The sequence below is a fragment of the Fibroporia radiculosa genome, assembly GCF_000313525.1.
Source record: "Fibroporia radiculosa TFFH 294 genomic supercontigs, scaffold1521, whole genome shotgun sequence".
Classification (NCBI taxonomy): Eukaryota; Fungi; Basidiomycota; class Agaricomycetes; order Polyporales; family Fibroporiaceae; genus Fibroporia; species Fibroporia radiculosa.
In genome coordinates this window covers 89,437-106,611 of record NW_012133307.1, presented here as the reverse complement: position 1 = coordinate 106,611, position 17,175 = coordinate 89,437, and the positions used below count along the sequence as shown (strand labels likewise).

At 53.5% G+C, this 17,175-nt stretch overlaps 7 protein-coding genes across 7 annotated transcripts; 3 read left to right on the top strand and 4 right to left on the bottom strand.

Annotated features, from left to right (window-relative positions):
• Positions 1-761: 761 nt before the first annotated feature.
• Positions 762-1,380, top strand: FIBRA_02969 (uncharacterized protein; the record flags this gene model as incomplete). Its single annotated transcript, XM_012324816.1, has 3 exons — positions 762-1,116; positions 1,169-1,237; positions 1,289-1,380. 3 exons carry the CDS (start codon positions 762-764, stop codon positions 1,378-1,380), a joined length of 516 nt encoding a protein of 171 aa, XP_012180206.1.
• A 1,189-nt stretch (positions 1,381-2,569) lies between these two features.
• Positions 2,570-4,636, top strand: FIBRA_02968 (uncharacterized protein; the record flags this gene model as incomplete). Its single annotated transcript, XM_012324815.1, has 1 exon — positions 2,570-4,636. The coding sequence occupies one exon, from the start codon at positions 2,570-2,572 to the stop codon at positions 4,634-4,636; it is 2,067 nt and encodes a 688-aa protein (XP_012180205.1).
• A 203-nt stretch (positions 4,637-4,839) lies between these two features.
• FIBRA_02967 (uncharacterized protein) lies at positions 4,840-5,950 on the bottom strand (the record flags this gene model as incomplete). Its single annotated transcript, XM_012324814.1, has 4 exons — positions 4,840-5,427; positions 5,491-5,628; positions 5,682-5,722; positions 5,890-5,950. 4 exons carry the CDS (start codon positions 5,948-5,950, stop codon positions 4,840-4,842), a joined length of 828 nt encoding a protein of 275 aa, XP_012180204.1.
• A 233-nt stretch (positions 5,951-6,183) lies between these two features.
• FIBRA_02966 (uncharacterized protein) lies at positions 6,184-8,559 on the bottom strand (the record flags this gene model as incomplete). The annotated part of the gene is made up of 7 exons (XM_012324813.1): positions 6,184-6,720; positions 6,776-6,974; positions 7,026-7,473; positions 7,533-8,113; positions 8,177-8,246; positions 8,301-8,432; positions 8,487-8,559. 7 exons carry the CDS (start codon positions 8,557-8,559, stop codon positions 6,184-6,186), a joined length of 2,040 nt encoding a protein of 679 aa, XP_012180203.1.
• Positions 8,560-9,911: 1,352 nt separating this feature from the next.
• On the top strand, positions 9,912-10,882 carry FIBRA_02965 (uncharacterized protein; the record flags this gene model as incomplete). Its single annotated transcript, XM_012324812.1, has 3 exons — positions 9,912-9,972; positions 10,031-10,335; positions 10,397-10,882. 3 exons carry the CDS (start codon positions 9,912-9,914, stop codon positions 10,880-10,882), a joined length of 852 nt encoding a protein of 283 aa, XP_012180202.1.
• Positions 10,883-11,125: 243 nt separating this feature from the next.
• FIBRA_02964 (uncharacterized protein) lies at positions 11,126-15,501 on the bottom strand (the record flags this gene model as incomplete). Its single annotated transcript, XM_012324811.1, has 4 exons — positions 11,126-11,988; positions 12,044-12,801; positions 12,858-15,010; positions 15,064-15,501. The coding sequence occupies 4 exons, from the start codon at positions 15,499-15,501 to the stop codon at positions 11,126-11,128; spliced, it is 4,212 nt and encodes a 1,403-aa protein (XP_012180201.1).
• A 471-nt stretch (positions 15,502-15,972) lies between these two features.
• On the bottom strand, positions 15,973-16,822 carry FIBRA_02963 (uncharacterized protein; the record flags this gene model as incomplete). The annotated part of the gene is made up of 3 exons (XM_012324810.1): positions 15,973-16,452; positions 16,503-16,695; positions 16,758-16,822. 3 exons carry the CDS (start codon positions 16,820-16,822, stop codon positions 15,973-15,975), a joined length of 738 nt encoding a protein of 245 aa, XP_012180200.1.
• Positions 16,823-17,175: the final 353 nt, after the last annotated feature.

The window sequence follows — 17,175 nt, the reverse complement described above, 5'->3', positions numbered from 1 at the left end:
CACCTTGTTTCCGCCGCCGCCCTGCAAGACCATTGCCCAGAGCCTGTAGAGGTCGACGTCTTTGCCTGCTATGCGAATGTAGCCGACGTCGGAGCGAGATATGTCGAGGGCTTTCCAGGGGGACGCATTGGGGTCGTAGGTTGGCGGGTAAGGGACACCTACGAGGTCGGGGGGGAGGGGGTGAGAGCGAGAGTGGATGCTGGCGAGGCCCTGGAGGAACTGGCGGCGTTTCTGCTGGAGCTGGAGGTGCTGCTGGGGGGAGAGGGATGGGTGGGCCATGGCGGGCTGTGGAGGAGGGGGTGAGCGGGGAGGGACATGGAGGAGAGGAGAGAACAGACGTGGGCGGGCTGTGGCGGGGAGGACTCCGGGGGGAGGCCCTGGAGATCTGGGCGGCGGACGGGCAATCCGCCGAAATAAGGGACCGAAGTTCCGCCTGGCGCAGAGAGGTTTCCGGCCTTTGCGAGACTCGTGGCCTGCAGCAGCGCCATTTGCTTTGCCGCGTACGCGTCCAGCGGCGGGAACGAACCCAGGCCGCCGTCTTGCTGCCTGCAATCAACGTCGTCGGCACCCGCTCAGACGGGGACAACGAATGTACGCACATCGGATGGGCGGGCGAGGTCGTCGGTCGCGAGTCGGTCGCCGTCTCAGGCTGCTCAGCCCAGCGTCGCCCCCGCCCAGCCACGCCGACGCCCATCCGCTTCTTTTAGCCGAGGCGCCTTCCCGCGCTTTCTTCACAATTTCTTTCTTTCTCTCCTACCCTCATGCCCCCCTCTGAAATCGACGCCATCTTCGCCTCCAAACGCACGCCCGCCCCCACACACCCGTCCCCCTCCACCTCCACCTCCACCTCCACCTCCAAAAAACCAAAACGTCCCCCAAAGCGCAAGCGTGGTCCCGCGGCTCAGTCCGACCCCGAAGATGATGCGTCGTCGCTCAAAAAACATCGCCATCCAGAGACTGTCCTCGACCCTTCCATCCCTGTGACCCCCGTGCCGTCGAAGCAAAGCCGTAAGTCCAACCCCCGGCCGCCTTCTGACAGCGGCCCCGCAAGAAAGAAGGGCAGGCTCGCAACAGACGATGTGGAGCGTTTCCGCGATTCTAGAGGCACCGGCCCTAGTATGTCACCGTCCGCGTGTATCTTTCCTTCTTGCACACCCTACCCTCCCAGGGCGAAAGACCGAGGAGGGCTTTGCCATATACAAAGAGGACGAACTCGGCATCAACGACCAGGGCGGCGGTAGGCATCTTGGCCCACTGCTTCTCACGTCATCTCACCTCTCCATCCCAGATACTCCCCTTTGTCCATTCGACTGCCAATGTTGTGAGTCTCATGCGTGCTTCTCGTTCGCTGCATACCAATCATTCGGTCCAGGTTTTTGAGTACCACCCATGTATGTCATTGTATCATAGCAAAATACCCAATCGCCGTGCTGGAAATGCCCCCTGTTCGATCCCCAAGTCGCCCATGGCTCTATCGAAGCCTCCTAAACCGTTCCATGGTTTTACGAGGTCAATTTGAAGCCAACAGCTATTGCCCACCCACTTTATTCTTCGTTGGTCTACCTCACCCAGTGGCCATCTCAGTGCAAGTTCATACCATGGGAGACATTTATCTGACTTGCATGCGTAAATCCAGTGAGTCGGACGTATCGAGGCTGTATCTTCGATATTCTGATCAATCAGACACAATATATTTCGGAATTTGCTCAAGAGCCCTTGTTTTTCCGTGTGCTCTCGTCCGTGTCAGGCTCTTTCGAAGCCTTGTCTGCCTTTCCGATGGCTGTACGAGGTCAATATGCAGCCAATATTGAGCTTAATGATTCCTGTCCGGCTCTTCCCCCTTGAACGACTTTGTTCTTGTGGGAGTTGGTGCCCTTGATGCTCCAGGAGACACCTTGCATCTCATTCTTATCACCAGCTGTCTTTGCAATTTGTCAACATCTTTTGATGTGTTGGTTGCTTTGTGGTATGTTGTGATGCTGATGGGATATCCTTGCAAGTCATATACTCTGTATATCCCTTTGCAAGAAATCTGTATGTAACTATAGCGTTCCATAATCTGAGTTGTCGTTCCGAGGCACTATGCTCTTGTATCCGCCGTACTACACGGTACCCTGAGGTCAAACCGATACCTCAATCGTCGTCCTGCGGATTCCTCCCATAAGTAGTGGGCATATGCATCTATGTGTTTGAACTCGTAGGATCATTTGTCAAGATCTCGGCGTTGACCCATCTGGCTGTAATATTTCCACGGGTCATTCATAGCGTTGGTGCCCTGAGTGTTCTCGTATTTCTGTTTTCCGTGTACTATGGACGCCAACGTGGTCCGAGCAATGTACAGTCTGTCAATTGAGCGCGACGTGAAAACAAGTGAGGCTGAGCAAATATTGGGCGCTGAGCCGCTGTCACTGGCCAAGAGCATTTCAAAGCCACTCGGCGTTAGGAAATGATGACCTCGATCCTCAATCCATCTAGCCCGCACAGCCGTGGCTCCTGTTCGAGGACGGCCATGGCGCCTTGGGTAACCTCACCAAACATGTAACTCTGCGCTCTGCTTTCTACGATCACAATGTCTTCGGAACCACCGCCTACTTACTCGCTCGGGCTGCCGCACGATTTCCCCGACCACAGACCAGCACCAGCCATCGAGCCAGAAATCATTATTATCCCTATCGGAAACGATGTCAGCTTCCAGAGAGGCTATCTGGGTGCCAATGGCGAGCGGGCGGCGATCGAGGGCGAGTTGCAGCTGAAGAGTGCGGACAGCTTCCGCTGGGAGAAAGTGTTCGTTGTCCTGCCCACATTCAGCCAAATGGCACGACTAACAGCAGGCATATGTCTTAGGATCATGTCTCTCCGTACGGTGGAGACGGCTTTTGAGACCGAAATTGAACTCAGCGCTTCGCAGGCGACCCTTCACTCCTCCAGTTCCGAGGGACCGTCGTTGCGATCGAGCTTCCTCTTCGCCATACCACTCCCCCTGGACACTCCCCAGTGCATACACACGTCCCGCTCCTCGCTCAGCCACACCCTCACTGCACGCGTGTATGCTCCGGGCAGTGTGTCGCCCGCGTTGTCGAAATCGGTCGTGGTACATACACGCCGGTATTCGTCACACCAGCATGCGTGTCCCATCTCTCCCGTGAAGAGGACCCTAGAAGACCCTACCCATATTTCTATCGAAGTACCGAGGACCACTTTCAAGGCTGGCGAGCCTGTGCCTATCTACGTGACCGTACCCGTTCCCCGGAGGGAATTGGTGGTAGAACATGGCCTTAGGATTCGCAATATCCGAGCAGAACTGGTTCGCCTTGTTCAAGTCAAGGACAAGGAGGAAGGCGACCTCAATTTTGGTGCCAACGTCGACTTCGATATGCCTCCTGGCGGTGCTCGGAGGGACGGTCATCACGATGCATCCTCTTCTGCAGTGCAGAAATCTGACATGCAGCCGTCCTCGTCGACAGATGTCGGTCTTAGGCCCATCTCCGGCGTACGTGGAGAGCAGAAAACTGTATCACTATCTGGAGCATCATGCCGTCTGCATCCGACCCGTCCGCTTCGCGTTCGACTCGTCTTACACTCAGTGGCAGATTCTCCCATAGGTCTGCCCACCCAAGACCTGTCCCCGACCGCAGAACATTACACCTCCGAAGATATCGAGTGTGCGTCTATCACTCAAACCACTCTGCTCCATGCCGTCTTATTTCGCCTCCGTGTCCGAATCGCGTTCATGAACATGTCAAGCCGCACCGAGCACATTTCCAGCGTCTCCTTCCCTATCGTGATTCTCCCCCCGAGTGCACCGCTGCCTGAAATAGAGGAATCGATGCACAATGCGTACCACAAGAAGCATGATCGTCCCCCTACGAGGACGGTCCGAATGGACGATTGCGATGTTCCTCAATACGAGGAAGGTGAAGCAGGACCGAGCTTCCTTTCTGGCGCCCCTCCACCATTCGAGGAGCGCGAGGCGCCTCCGCCGTTCTTCTCGAGTGAACTCGAGGCATCTTCGTCGTCGCGACTGCCTACTTTTCAGGAGTCTGAAAGGGAGATCTACGTCCCGTCGAGTGAAGACCCATCCATCGACCCACCCCCGTCGCTGGGCTCAGAATGGGCCTTTGAAGGCGAAGGCACGCTCTTCGGCTTCCCCGCATCGGAACAATTCGATGGCTACGCGGACATGGACCGCTCTTTCACACCCCCTCCAACGGTCGAGATGGCAAGTCGGGATACGGATGTGACAGGGCTCGCGAACATGAATGCGGACGCCGCCATCGAAGCCTTAGGCCTTGCTTTAGGCTTGGAGAGTTCTGCTGAGACAATAGAAGACGGACCCCCTCCACCGCCACCGCCTATGGATGATCCTTCAGATCCTCCCCCATCCATCGACTCTGCATTCAGAGGCCCGCAAGGGCACCGTCATACCCCCAGTCCACATCCTGGTCAGCCCCACGGGCTTACCAGTAACTCAATCGCCGACCAGATTGCTCATCCCCTTTCCGCACCTCCGACCGACACAGATGGATCTCACGGGCATGCACCACCTCCATACCGTGTACCTGACGGCGAAGCAGGGCAAGATCATGGAACGGGTCCCCCTCCTTACGTGGATTTGGTACACCACCCGCAATCTTAGCTTGTATCCTTACCCCTTACTTGTAGACTTGTAGTTTCCGCGACCTGTCGAAGTAAATAGCAGAATCTGCTGTCCGGGTGTAATATAAGAGCAAATACATGTACTACGAAACGTGAATCATATAGATCAGTCAACTGATAACAGACATAAGGTGACGGAGAAGATATAACAAGGGACTCTCCGATCGTAGCGCGGCCGTGCGCTCAGCAGTTACAAGAATCCTTGCCCTTCGAAGCGTTCTCCTCAAGGTTGACACCCTCTTGTGCGTTCCCGGTCCGTCCGCCGGCACCACCAGGGCGGCCAGATCCACCACGAGATGAAGCAAGGATTTGCTCGATGGGAATCTTCTTAGCTGGAGGATTACGGTCGGAGGTAAGCCAGGAATTTCCAGGAGGAGTCGGTGACGTACCAATTTCGGTGAAGATCTCCACAACACCCTCGCCAGTCTTAGCACTGGTCTCGAAGAAAAGCAGGCCAGCCTCCTGCGCATATGCCTCGGCCTCCTCCCTCGGTACTTGCCTCAGGCTTTCTGGTTCCGAGGCAGCACCTGCATTCTCTCCGGGCGTGGCTGTGGCATCGTCGGCCTCATCTTCAGACTCAGTCGCGGGCGACCCCGACACCGATGGTGATGGCTGAACGAGGTCAACCTTGTTGCCAGCAAGAGCGATGACAATGTTGGGGTTCGCCTGTCTTTGCAACTCCTTTACCCACGTCTTAGCCTTCTCCAAGCTAGACGCCTTCGTGACGTCGTAGACAACTACCGCTGCTTGAGCGTTACGATAGTACATTGGCTACGAGTAGCGGATTGAGAGTGTCAAAAAGGATCACATAAACTGGGCGAAACAAAAACATACGGCCAGGGAGTGGAAACGTTCTTGGCCGGCTGTATCCCAGATCTCATATCGGAGCACACGGTCTTCCAAACGACACTTCTGAGTGAGGAATGCAGCTCCGATTGTTGGCTCCTTGTTGGCTTGGAATTCATTGGACACCTTCAGGCACAATCGTAAGTACGCCCGCTGTGCAAGATAACCACAGCACTTACGAAGCGGAGCACAACGGATGATTTCCCCACAGCCGCCTCGCCTAGAGAGTAGAAACTGTTAGCATTGCAATTCTCCGTTTACGACACTGTCGCCTTCTACGTCCCATTATGGGACGGACAACAGTTCTGTGAATCTCGAAGAGAGATAGTGGGATCACGCGGTGCAGTGGTATTGCTTAGATCATGCAAGGGACGCAGGGAAGCTCACCTAGGAGGACAAGCTTGACCTGCACAGACCTCTCCGTTGAACCTGATGCAGCTTCGGCCATGTCTAAGGGATGTAGCGGAGAGTATGAAAGTGTGGGCTGGGAGGCGGTGGTATAACGAAGAACCGCGGGCCTGCGGTGGCGTCTGCACTGTTGTTTATCGCGTGTTTGCGGCCCTGCCGCTTTTGTCCACAGCAGGCACCGATGTGGTTTCGCGCCAACCCAATCTCTCAACATTCTGGCTGAATGCTATGCATGATACTGCATGATGCATAAAGAGACACCCCCTCATCTAATTACATAGAAGGAGCAGAAGAATTGGAACTAATCGATGTGTATATTTCATACAACGGCTTGAGCTCGGCACAGGTCACCCAGATGTCGTCGTCCACCTCTATTGCTGGCGCATTTGCGAATGCCGCAGGGCATTCGAATGGAATCTGTGCAACCTCGTTGACCACATCGAGTACCATTTCTTCGGGGCGAGCCACAAATGACGTTGTCCTATCGAGATTGTCGTCAAGTTCGTCAACCTGGCGCTTATGCGTAGACTGCGCCGCAGGCGAGTTGGGTATAGCACTGCTCTGGTCGTAGAACCAGAAGGGCGTATTCTTGTAGGTGCTAATCTGCTTTTCCAAGAATGCCGCATACTTTCCCTTTGGATCTCCATAAGCTGCAGCAACGGCAGCCACATGGGGGAAGATGTCTGAAACATCCTCGCCTTTAGGATCGAGACCCATTACGTAGTCCAGAGCAGTCTGAATTGTGGCACCGTACTTAGATTTGGCAGTCCATAAGTTGAGGCCCAGCTGGTCTCCCATCTTTGCGTTCGTCTGGCGGCGTATGAGAACGCTCAGTAGCTTGTTGTCGGAGGAAATTGCGACTCACGATCATCGCCTCAAGATTGAAGCACCGATAGTGGAATGGTCTAGTTCGTACGGCTTCGAAAGGCTGCTCGCCTGACGCAGCAACCTGATCCAAATACTGGTTTGAAAAATAGCCTTGTATGGCCGAAATTGCACCCTTAGTATCTCCAACATAGAGCTTCGCGGCCGCCAACTGGTTGACATAGAACGAGAAATGGTTACTGTGTATCGTGTCTTTAGCAACGATTTCACGGATCATATAGCGCGCTTACTTAGCTTTCGATGCTGTTTGCTGGCCAATATCACTTGTCTGTAGCCAGGTGATATACTGGTTCATCCAGCTCGTCATCGTTTGATCTCTCGTTTTAGTCCAATCAGGGCTTCCGGCCGCCTTCAGCAACTGTATCCCGTTCACCACCTTGACTAGACCGCGCAAATCCAGGACTCCCGTGAACGTCCCGACTTGATGGTCCTTGCCTGGACCCCGGACCATCTGGCCAAAATTCATGTTTGGATGCACCCCGGTTGTCGACGAGAGGAAGAACGCGTCAACGAACTTTGCGGCATTTTGTGAATACGCAGCAGTCTTTTGCATAGCATAAGCCAGGCTGTTGTAAAGGACGGACTGTGACATGCTGACGACCGCAGGGGAGTCGGGTAGGGTCCGCACGTCTGGGTTGACCTTCCCATCATGAACCTCGTAGGGACAGGTCGTCCACGCTGTTCAGTTTGAGTTGTCATCAGCACACAACTTATGTTGAGAACATGGAAGTACACACTGGCGCTTGGAGCTAAAGACTTGGTAGGAGATGGTGTGCATGAAGCTTGACTTGATTGTGTCTTTGCGGGGGCTTCAGCAGGCGCGGGAGTTCCAGCAATTGTACCGACGGTGCTCGAAGAGCTGCTACCTGGATACGAGAGCGGTGGAATAGTGCCTGACGGTAAGGTCGGAATGTAGCCAGTGGGTAAATTATCACGAGGTTCGAGACCATCGGGTGCATGCATATCATGATTTCCAGACAGTGGGTGTGCATTTGAGACGCCATCTGCGGCCGAGCTAGCCTCAAAAAGGTGGTCAGAGCGACGAAATTTTCTCATTCTCCGATGGGGCCCATATATTCCATGCGTACGTGTGGAAACAACAGATCCATGATCACGGATTACGATGAGAATCCCTCCATCGTCTTCGGAGTCGCCACCGTCATCGTACGGATCTGAGTCAGGGCCAGAGTCTGAATTGGAACCATCGTCCCCTGCACCGTCCTCAGTGCCATCTCCAGAGCCATCGTCGGGACCATTTGATCCAGGGTTGGATAAGTGAGTGGTGCCTTTAGTGCACCAGTTACAGTTTGGCCAATGGCTGACCATTAAATTAGAATAGTCAGCTCACTGATTCGAAAAATATAGCAGTATTGAGACGCACTACGGGGCCCAGCTGAGGTAATCGCGAGGATCGCCGCTGGGAGGCTGGACACTACCTTTGTCAACAACAGCTAGAAAGTAGAGCGTCTGAAACAAAGTTTTGAGTCGAAAAATAAATGACGCACTCCACGGTCCGGATTTTGCGGAGCTGCTCGCACTGTTGATGATAGCTTGTCGCGCACTGGCAGTGTCGCTGGACGCGTCTCCGCCAATTTGTTTTATCACGTAGTCAACGTTGACCCAGTCGTTTGAATCGGCTGTATGAATGTAAAATCGGTTAAATATATAGATACTACGAGAGTAGCACGTACCAAGCACTGCTGATAGCCCACTTGACAGAAGTAGGCACAGGTGTAGTAGTTCCGAGAAAGCTAACCGCTTCATACTGCGTAGGCCGGTGGATATCGTCCGATACTACTGGCAGAAACACAGTATAAGGGAAGCTATATGAAGTTTTGCAAGTCCAGCCTGCCAGAAAAGATTATAGAGAAAGCTCTGACGATTTGGACTTTGCCAGAAGTGCTACCAGCAGGCTGACATTGGTGGAGTTAGGCTGACCGTACATTACACCCACGACTAAGAGATCGAGAAATCACAGTATTCAGTTCAAGGCCACAATTTTCAGCCGACGGTCAAATCCATCATGCGGTCTTTGGTTGATTTCCCTGGTAGGAACGGGGCCCAGTGCTGCCAGTCAATATGAAAGCAGCAGGCCGAATTGAGTACTTACCATTTGCAGAAAATAGAGCATTTAGTGAACAGGCTTTCGCGGTCCTCAGACATACGAGCAGACATCATGGCTGTAATTTCTCAGCGAGGCTGGCCGCACCCGTCGTGTCAGTTGGTGGCGAAGATTCGGAAACCACGAATCCGAGTCGCCTGTAACACAAGCCTGGCGCGTAGCGTCGATCGTGTGATGCTTACGCTCTTAGAATGCTGCCACTCCCATAGGTCTCTATTCAAAAGTCTGCCTACAGGGAGACAACTGCACTTGTCAGTAATCTCTGCACACCCACAATGGCAACGGATGTCCTGTCGTCTACGACCACAGTAGTCCTTCGCAAACGAAAAAGAGCACCCGAGCCATTACTACTTCGAATCTCCTCCTCTCCATCTCCTTGTCATGGCCGCTCACAATCCGAATCAGACTACGAGCCAGCTGTGAATCTATCGAAGGATAGTGCGAAGAGATCACAGCGGTATACATGCACTCAACCAGGTTGCGAGAAAGCGTACTCTAAGCCTTCGCGCCTCGCTGAACATGAGCGGTCACATACTGGAGATGTACGTTCACTCATAATACGCACAATTGATGGTATTCTTATTCTAGGTCACTAGCGACCATTTAAATGTGCCGTATGCGAAAAGACGTATTTCCGCGAATGTCATTTGCAGGCACATTCGCGTACGCACCTACCGGAAGATAGCAAGCCGTTTAGATGTAATGAATCCGGTTGCAGCAAGCGATTCTGGACGTCCCAACACCTGCGCGCTCACGAGAAATCACACTCTGCAGAAACCTTGTTCAGGGTGCGTCCTTTTGCTACAACATATTCTCGGCTGTCTTCAGCTGTAATCACAGTGCACCGAGGTGTTATGTGAAGCTGCATTTTCAAAACACTATCAATTGCGTGAGCACATCTGTACTGCTCACTGCCCCCCAGGGACAAAGCCATACCGCTGCCAGCACTCTGGATGCACCAAGTCTTTCACCACGAATCAAAAACTGCGCGCCCATGTCAAAACTCATGATGGTGATTGTTGCTGTTATCTGTACCAAATATCTAGCCCAATATTGTATGTTCCACAGAGAAGCGCTATACTTGCGTTCATGAATCCTGTCTTCCTGAATCAGGGGCACGGGCAGAGACAGGGACCGGATATTTTTCGACTTGGTCTGCCCTGCAGCACCACATTCGTACAGCGCATCCTCCGACTTGCCCTCACCCTTCCTGTAAAGGAAAGACGTTCACAGCACAAAAGGGCCTTCGAGCACATCTCAAAATTCATGCCGAACGGAATTTGGAAGTAGACCTAGAATCCGCAATGGTAAATTCTGGCGATGAAGACGCAGAGCGACCGCGAAAGCGTCGTAGAGGCGGTGAGCTCGGTAGAGATTGGATTTGCCCAGAGCCTGCCTGTGGAAAAGATTTCAAATCTGTGAGTGTTCATGCGAGTCGAATCTTGTTGGGTTACTAACAAGTCTGGTCACCGTCCGCAGAAGAAGGCTCTCACGACGCATCATAGTGTTACTCACCTTGGTCGTCGGGATTTCATCTGTCCCGATTCCGACTGTCAACGTGCGTTTGGCTACAAGCATCTCCTACAACGACATGTCGCGAAGGTTCATGCTCTTCCCCACTCTAATGAAGATCGCAGCGACTCCGATGAGGAAAGTGGAGATTCTGATGCTCTCATGGAATCACCGTCCGGTATTGATTTCATAACTGGAAACGCATACGCTATTCGCTCTCAAACGCTGCTGAGCAACGCAAATTCCCTCCGATGCCCCTACCCAAGTTGGCCAGACTACGCATCCGACGCTCCTTCGGGTTCCAACACGATCTGTCAATATGTATTCAGCCGAGCGTATGACCTCCGACGTCATATGCTTTCTGAACATGGACGGCAGATTCAGAAGGGAGTCGTCGACGCTTGGGTTCGCACAGCCAAACAGACGAAGGCCGTGCCGGATGCTCAAGAATAAAAATTTCGTGTGCATTTTTATCTATACTATACCTCGCAGATATAATGACATGATAATTATGCATGTACCTACACAATCATAAAAATGGATTCTTAGGTAAATAATAATATGATAGCTTTGGTGTTCTGTCATGTCAAACATGCCATGGAAGAATAGTAAGAAACCGATGCGACGAAATAGGGCATGTATGAGTGGTATCTGTGAGGGGTGATCCAGATTGTCTAGAATACAACATGAGTGGAGTCAAAATGGAGGCGAAGATGCGTGAGGCGACAACTTCAATATCCGAAAAGAGCCAATCCTCCTCTCACACAGGTATATTTCATCGTTCTGCCTGCCCAAGAACAGAACTTCGTCCGAGATACGGTCGGGGTCGATATCACCAGCATGCGCATAGTCGGATCGAGGCGATTTAGCAGGTCCTGTGCTAGTCTTCTTGCGATGCACAATGGCAGACTTCGCTCCCGATGTCGCGATAGGCATAGATGAAACAGGTGGATGCAATGACAAAGGTGTCCCAATTCTCCACACGAACGGACCCCGCCTACTGATACTGGACACTGGGGGCTGGAAATGTGGGTAGATGGGACGCGAATGATCGCCAGGACGAAGTAGCGCGTCACCGAAGTCAACTACTTCAAGACCGCCTTGCCGCAGAGCGACGAGTACCGCCCGATCGTCCATATCGAATGCTTCTAAACGTTTAACATCCCCAAGTCTGACCGGAACCGACCGATACTCATCCTCTTCATCAGAGGTCCACATGAAGCGCCCTTTCAGCACTGACCTACCTCGAGCGTCAACTATGCTCGTACTATGGCCACCTCGCGAAGAGTAAAAAAGCGCCGGGGGTCCAAATTGTCTGGGTTGCGCGAGGAGAGATGTGGGAGATAGGAGGGGCTTGGTAGCATCTGCAACTGAGACCGGCAATTGGCTCGGAGTCGAGGCAGAAGCTGCCGTTCTAAAAGGATGTGTCGGGTCGACACACTGCAGCCTCAGATCCCTGAGGAGAATGTACTCCGAGCCCTCCTCCCTCCGAACAGGTAGGTCCGGAGGAAGAAGGGCGTCTCTATACCAAGCCTGCATAAGAGACGCCTTCCAGGGGCCTTGAAAAACACGGTCAATATCATGATGCAGTTTTTTAATACTAAACAAACCCACCATGGATATTCCCCTTAGGGTCTCGATAGAGCCACCGGGAGGGTGGGGAAGGAGCTGGGACGGGGAGACCAGGTGGAGAAAACTGTACTTGTGAAAGATCTACGTTGGTATCTCCGTTGACTTCAGGTTCGTGAGCGTTCCTATATTCCAGAAATGACATGTAAGTGGGAGGAATGATATACTCGTCCGATATAGTAGCCAAAGGGAAGTTTGGTGCAAAAGCTAGTTGTTGGAACGTTGTATAGGGTGTATTTTGCGCAGCAGCAAGACTCGCCAATTCTTCACTCGAGTTACTTGCACTGAGTGTGCCCAAGTGTGCCTGAGAGGCATTGGGTGACTGAGACGGTCCAGAAGACGCTGGCAACGGGCTCCTCTGAGTACCTTCATCCGCGGTAGAAGTCGACGGCGCCGATACAACCGTGACATTTACAGCAGTATCATCATCCGCCGTAGCACTCTCGCCTTCGCCTTCACCTGGCTGATCAGGCCTATTACCACGTGCTCGACGTCGCGCTGCCCGCCGCTCCGCTCTGCCTATTCTGACCTCACGAACCCGTACAGTAGCTGGCTCCAGGCCGAAGACATTCTGAGTGAAAACCAGAAATACCTCAACCAAGTCATCTCCCTGCAGCTGTAACTCAAGAGATTTTGGCGAGTCAGGTAGGATGAACGTGCGAGACAGCTGGAGAGCAGTGCGGTAAGTGCCGGCGAACAGCTCCACCTTCTCCCCGTTTTCACCACAGAGAATGGCAAGGAAGCTGTGATGACAATCAGCATACAGACAAATGATCCAGCCATATGGTTACGAACGTACCTCTTCTTTGCGGTTTCCACTGCTTTGATGAGCACAGCGCCTTTCGTGCCAGGTAATTTCGCATACTCGAGCTTGGGCGCAGGGGCCTGTGGCGGGGGAGGCAGTCCACTTGACTTTCGGGAGTCGGCCTCGCCCACACGCGGAAGCGCAGGCAAGTCATCGGAACGGCGAGACTGAAAAGCACTAGTGATGATTCGCGGCAGGAAACGAGCTGATGAAGTAGGTGTTGCTCCGGGAGGTGGACGTCCATTGCCTATAGCTGCTAATGTGGCAGCGCGATCTCGTGCCTGCTGGGTCTGTGCTCCGATGCCTGGCGACGTCGACGGTCGAGTAGGCGGGGGAGCTCGGACGGTCGCAGTGGACTCCGATTGCGCTATGCGACTCGACTGCGACCGAGACAGAAGGGAAGTCGAGTGGGTCGCTTCACTGAGTCTCTCCGCATGTGTGTCCTCGCTTTCCATCGGCGATGCGACGCGATTCATTCCCATCCCTTCTCGAACAGCAGGGATCGACGACTGGGAGCTAGTTGGCGAATGAGAGAAAATACCATCCAAGACTGACCATCGCCTCCGCCTCCGGCTCGACTGTTCGCCTGTGCTTCTCCTCGTGTGTGCCGTACTAGATTCCGATGTTCTCGGACTGCTGAGTTGACCATCTTCCTGTACAATCCCGGATCCAAGAAGGATGGGTTCCTGAGGACGTCGCGAACCAGCTGGCGGTAATTCCGGCAGGCGACTCTCCATCAAAGCCTCAGCAAGAGAAATGCGTTGTCGAGTGGGAGTTGTAGGTGATGAAGGATCGATATCGCCGTCATCGTCTTCATCCGGATCAACATCCATGTCTGTACCGTTGTTGGACACCCCCGTCGTGGTCGAATTTGGATTATTCTGCGGAAAGAGGGTGAGCGCTTGACGTAAAGTGAGCAAGGTAGGAGTAGGGGACGGCGGAGGAGCAACAGTCGCTCTAGAATTTGCTCTAGTCAAACTCAAAGACAAATCGAGATTAGCAGGACGACTGCGGCGGTGTATCGAGGAAGCAGTCTGGGAGCGAGCGATCTCAATACGCGGGTTCGAGTCGGAAGTCGAACCTGCAACAGATCCAGTAGCCATTGAGCTTGTTCGTTCGTCTAAAGCTTGGCTGCCACTTGGAGCTGCAACTACATTGATTGCTTCATCATCGCTCGAAGCCCACTCAGCCTTTGAATCTTCATCTCCTTCATCTGTCCTCTCGACGCGAAAGTCACCTGTCTGACGTCTGCTCAGCGTACCTTGCAGGACGTCGCTGAGTGAAGTAGCGCGAGGCCGTGATGACGCAAACGGTGCTGCAGGAGCCTCGGGTTCACGAGATGGCAAGGAGCTTGTATATGCAGGAGGCGGACCTACAGGGGTAGGTTCTGAGGGAGTGGGTGGTACACCTTCGGCAGTCTTTGGTCTCCGCGCCGTAGGTGTTCGTGTGGGACTTGCAGGTGGCGCAGAAATCGACGACCGGCGGGCAGCAGCTTTACTAGGTCCAGTAGACACGGGTGTCATGGGCTGCTTCTCAAGCATCCTGTCGACCGAGGCCCTTGGCTCCGACTGTAGCTGACCTATACTGATCGAACTGGCCGGTCCGCGTTTTGCTTCTTCCCTGCGTGAGCGCTCCTGCTCCCTTCTCACCTCAACCTCGATTCTCCACTCTACTGCACGCTTGATGTCCTCCAATGCATATACGCGCACGCCATTTCTCCTCCCGGCAATTGCAACCAACACGCCTCGATGTTCCATGACTACAACGCTCTTGAAAGCGACCCTCCTGATCAGTGCATAAGGCTGGGGCGCAGGAGGTGTCAAGAGTGGCAAAACGTCTAATCCTTGCGCATGACATAACAGTAGATAATGCGGCTTGAGGAATGCACCGCTGGAAGGGGGTCCATTGGCGTGTGATGGATTGATGTGGTTCGTTAATGAGGACAGTACAAGACCTAAATCTTTCAGTGAAGGCGGTGGCAACCTTGGCGGTGGTGTGGTTGGACGAGAGGGTGCCGGGGACGATCCCCGGGAGGAGTTTGCAATAGGTGAAGCTGGAGAGCTTGAATCCGCAGAAGTAGCAGGTATGGCGTCCCGACGGTGAATGAGCGAGGAGAAAAACCCCGATAGACGATTGGATGCTCGGGTCTATCATAGCGCTAAGATGAAAATAAAAGAGGACGAGTGCGTTGAGTACGTACATCAAGAGTAGCACGATTCCGGTTCCTACGAGGTCCTGACAACGCAGAAGCCGGCGCCAGCGACGTGCTTGGTGAGGGCGGGAATCGAGAGTTGGTACTCTGGGCCGACATTGGTACAGGACTAGACGGCTCAGTGACCTGGACGACGGGCATACTGCGTACGCTTCCACCATCCGCATCAGAAACGCTTTCCTGCATGTTATGAGTGGGTGAAGGAGTTTCGATAGTGAGCGTCTTGTCGGTGTCGTTGACCTTGTCAGCATCTACGGTCAGCTCCTGGGTATGTGGGACAACCTCCTGGATATCTCTCTCATCGTCGCTCTCTATCGCTTCGTGGGTGCCACTCCATTGGTCAAAATCCATGGGTGGCGGGGACCTCGAGGATGCAGGGACGGCATCCAGGCTGTCCGAGGAGAGGCGTCCAGGATGTAGCGACATTGAAAGTGAGAGTGCGGCCTGGAGGGACCGACGCGGCGCGCAGCAGGACTCTTATCAGAGCGAAGACAGCGGCCCAACAGAGAGCCAGTGCGGTACTGATGAGGAACAACCAACTAAAGGAGGCAAGTGAGGGCGAGAGACGGCGGTTAGAACTCGCAACTGGGGAACACTGGCGGCTGAGACCAGGCGGCACAAGTACTGTAGCTATGTGGGAGACGCGTGCACACCGGGCAACTCCGTCTGCACTTCATTCAACATTGCAACTTTCCGTGCTAGTGCAAGTATCCAAACTGATCCAACTGGATTGAGCTGACTACCGCAGCTCGCTACACCGGATAGCATCATGACCCAAGGCTTCCAGTTCTTGGGGCGGGACACGCCGAACACAGGTATCAATCATTTAGAAGAGCCCGAAGCAGGGTGAAGCTTATTCAAGTTTAAATCAAGGCAACGACTCGACGACCACATCCATCAGTCGTCGTCATCATCATCGTCCAGCCCGCCTACCAGCTCACTCCCAAACGGATCCCCGTCCTCCATCGCCTTTCTGACCTCTGCTGCCTTGCGCCGCCGCTTCTCATCTGCCTTCCGCTCCGCCTCTTCCTGCTTCTTCTGATACGCGCTACTCCCCACCACTTTCTCCGGGTTTTTGCAGAGCTTCAGCCGTCGATCCACCTCGCGCACAGCCTCCACGTCTGGCGGGACACCATGCGTCGCTATCATGGTCTTGATTGATTCCAGCACAGCAAGCACAGGGGGTTCCGGCTGATTTGGAAATTTCCATCGTGCCCAAGATGATGCTAGGGTCGGAGCAGCTAGAGAAAGACAAGCCAATGCGATTTGGGAGGGTGTATATACGAGCTCAGCATCAGTCAATCGGGCTGCACGCACATGCTTCAGCGCGATGTCATAAGCGGCCCTCAATTCGTCCATGGGCGCATCTGGTAATGACTAGACACAATGAAGTGTGTCACGTAAGGCTTGGACAGACTGTCACACACCTGAACATCAAGCCATATGCCCCACAATGCCCGGTGTGCATGCCATATCGCAAAGTCAAAGCTTAAGCTTTGTGCAACGAGAAACTCGAGATCTAAAACGTCGGATGGTGCCGTCTTCGGTATGTGTGAAGTATAGGCTTCGAGAGATATTGGATTGTTGGTGGTTTTCGTGGCAAGAAAGAGTGCGGTCAGCCTGCATTGTTATCTCGAAAGTCAGAGCTGCGCATCTGCCAAGCGAGGTAAAGCAAACCATACATGACATTTTTGGGGTGCCAATCCATCACGGTATTCTTGAGATAAAATCTTTTCAGATATGACATGGCGGTAGCCTCCACTTCTTCCGGAAAGCGGAAGTGTCCACATAGCTGAGAGATTTTTCCTATGTAGAGCTTGACCAAGAGATTTTCTTCGTCGGCATTGAGGAAAGACACGCCATTTGAGGATCCTGGCTAGAGCGTTATGCTTTAGCGTGCGAGTGCAAGGAGCATAATCAAGGCCGACGTGCCAAGTCCGCTTCAAAGGTGTCGCGAATGGCAGAGACGGCAGCAATATTCAAAGAGGCTCGTGTCTGGGCAAGTTCTTCAAGAGAGAAGCGCCAGTGACTGTACTGAGTGCTGCCTTCGAAGAGAGAGGTTTTGCTCGCCGCCGCGTCCGCGCCCGATGGTGGTTCTGT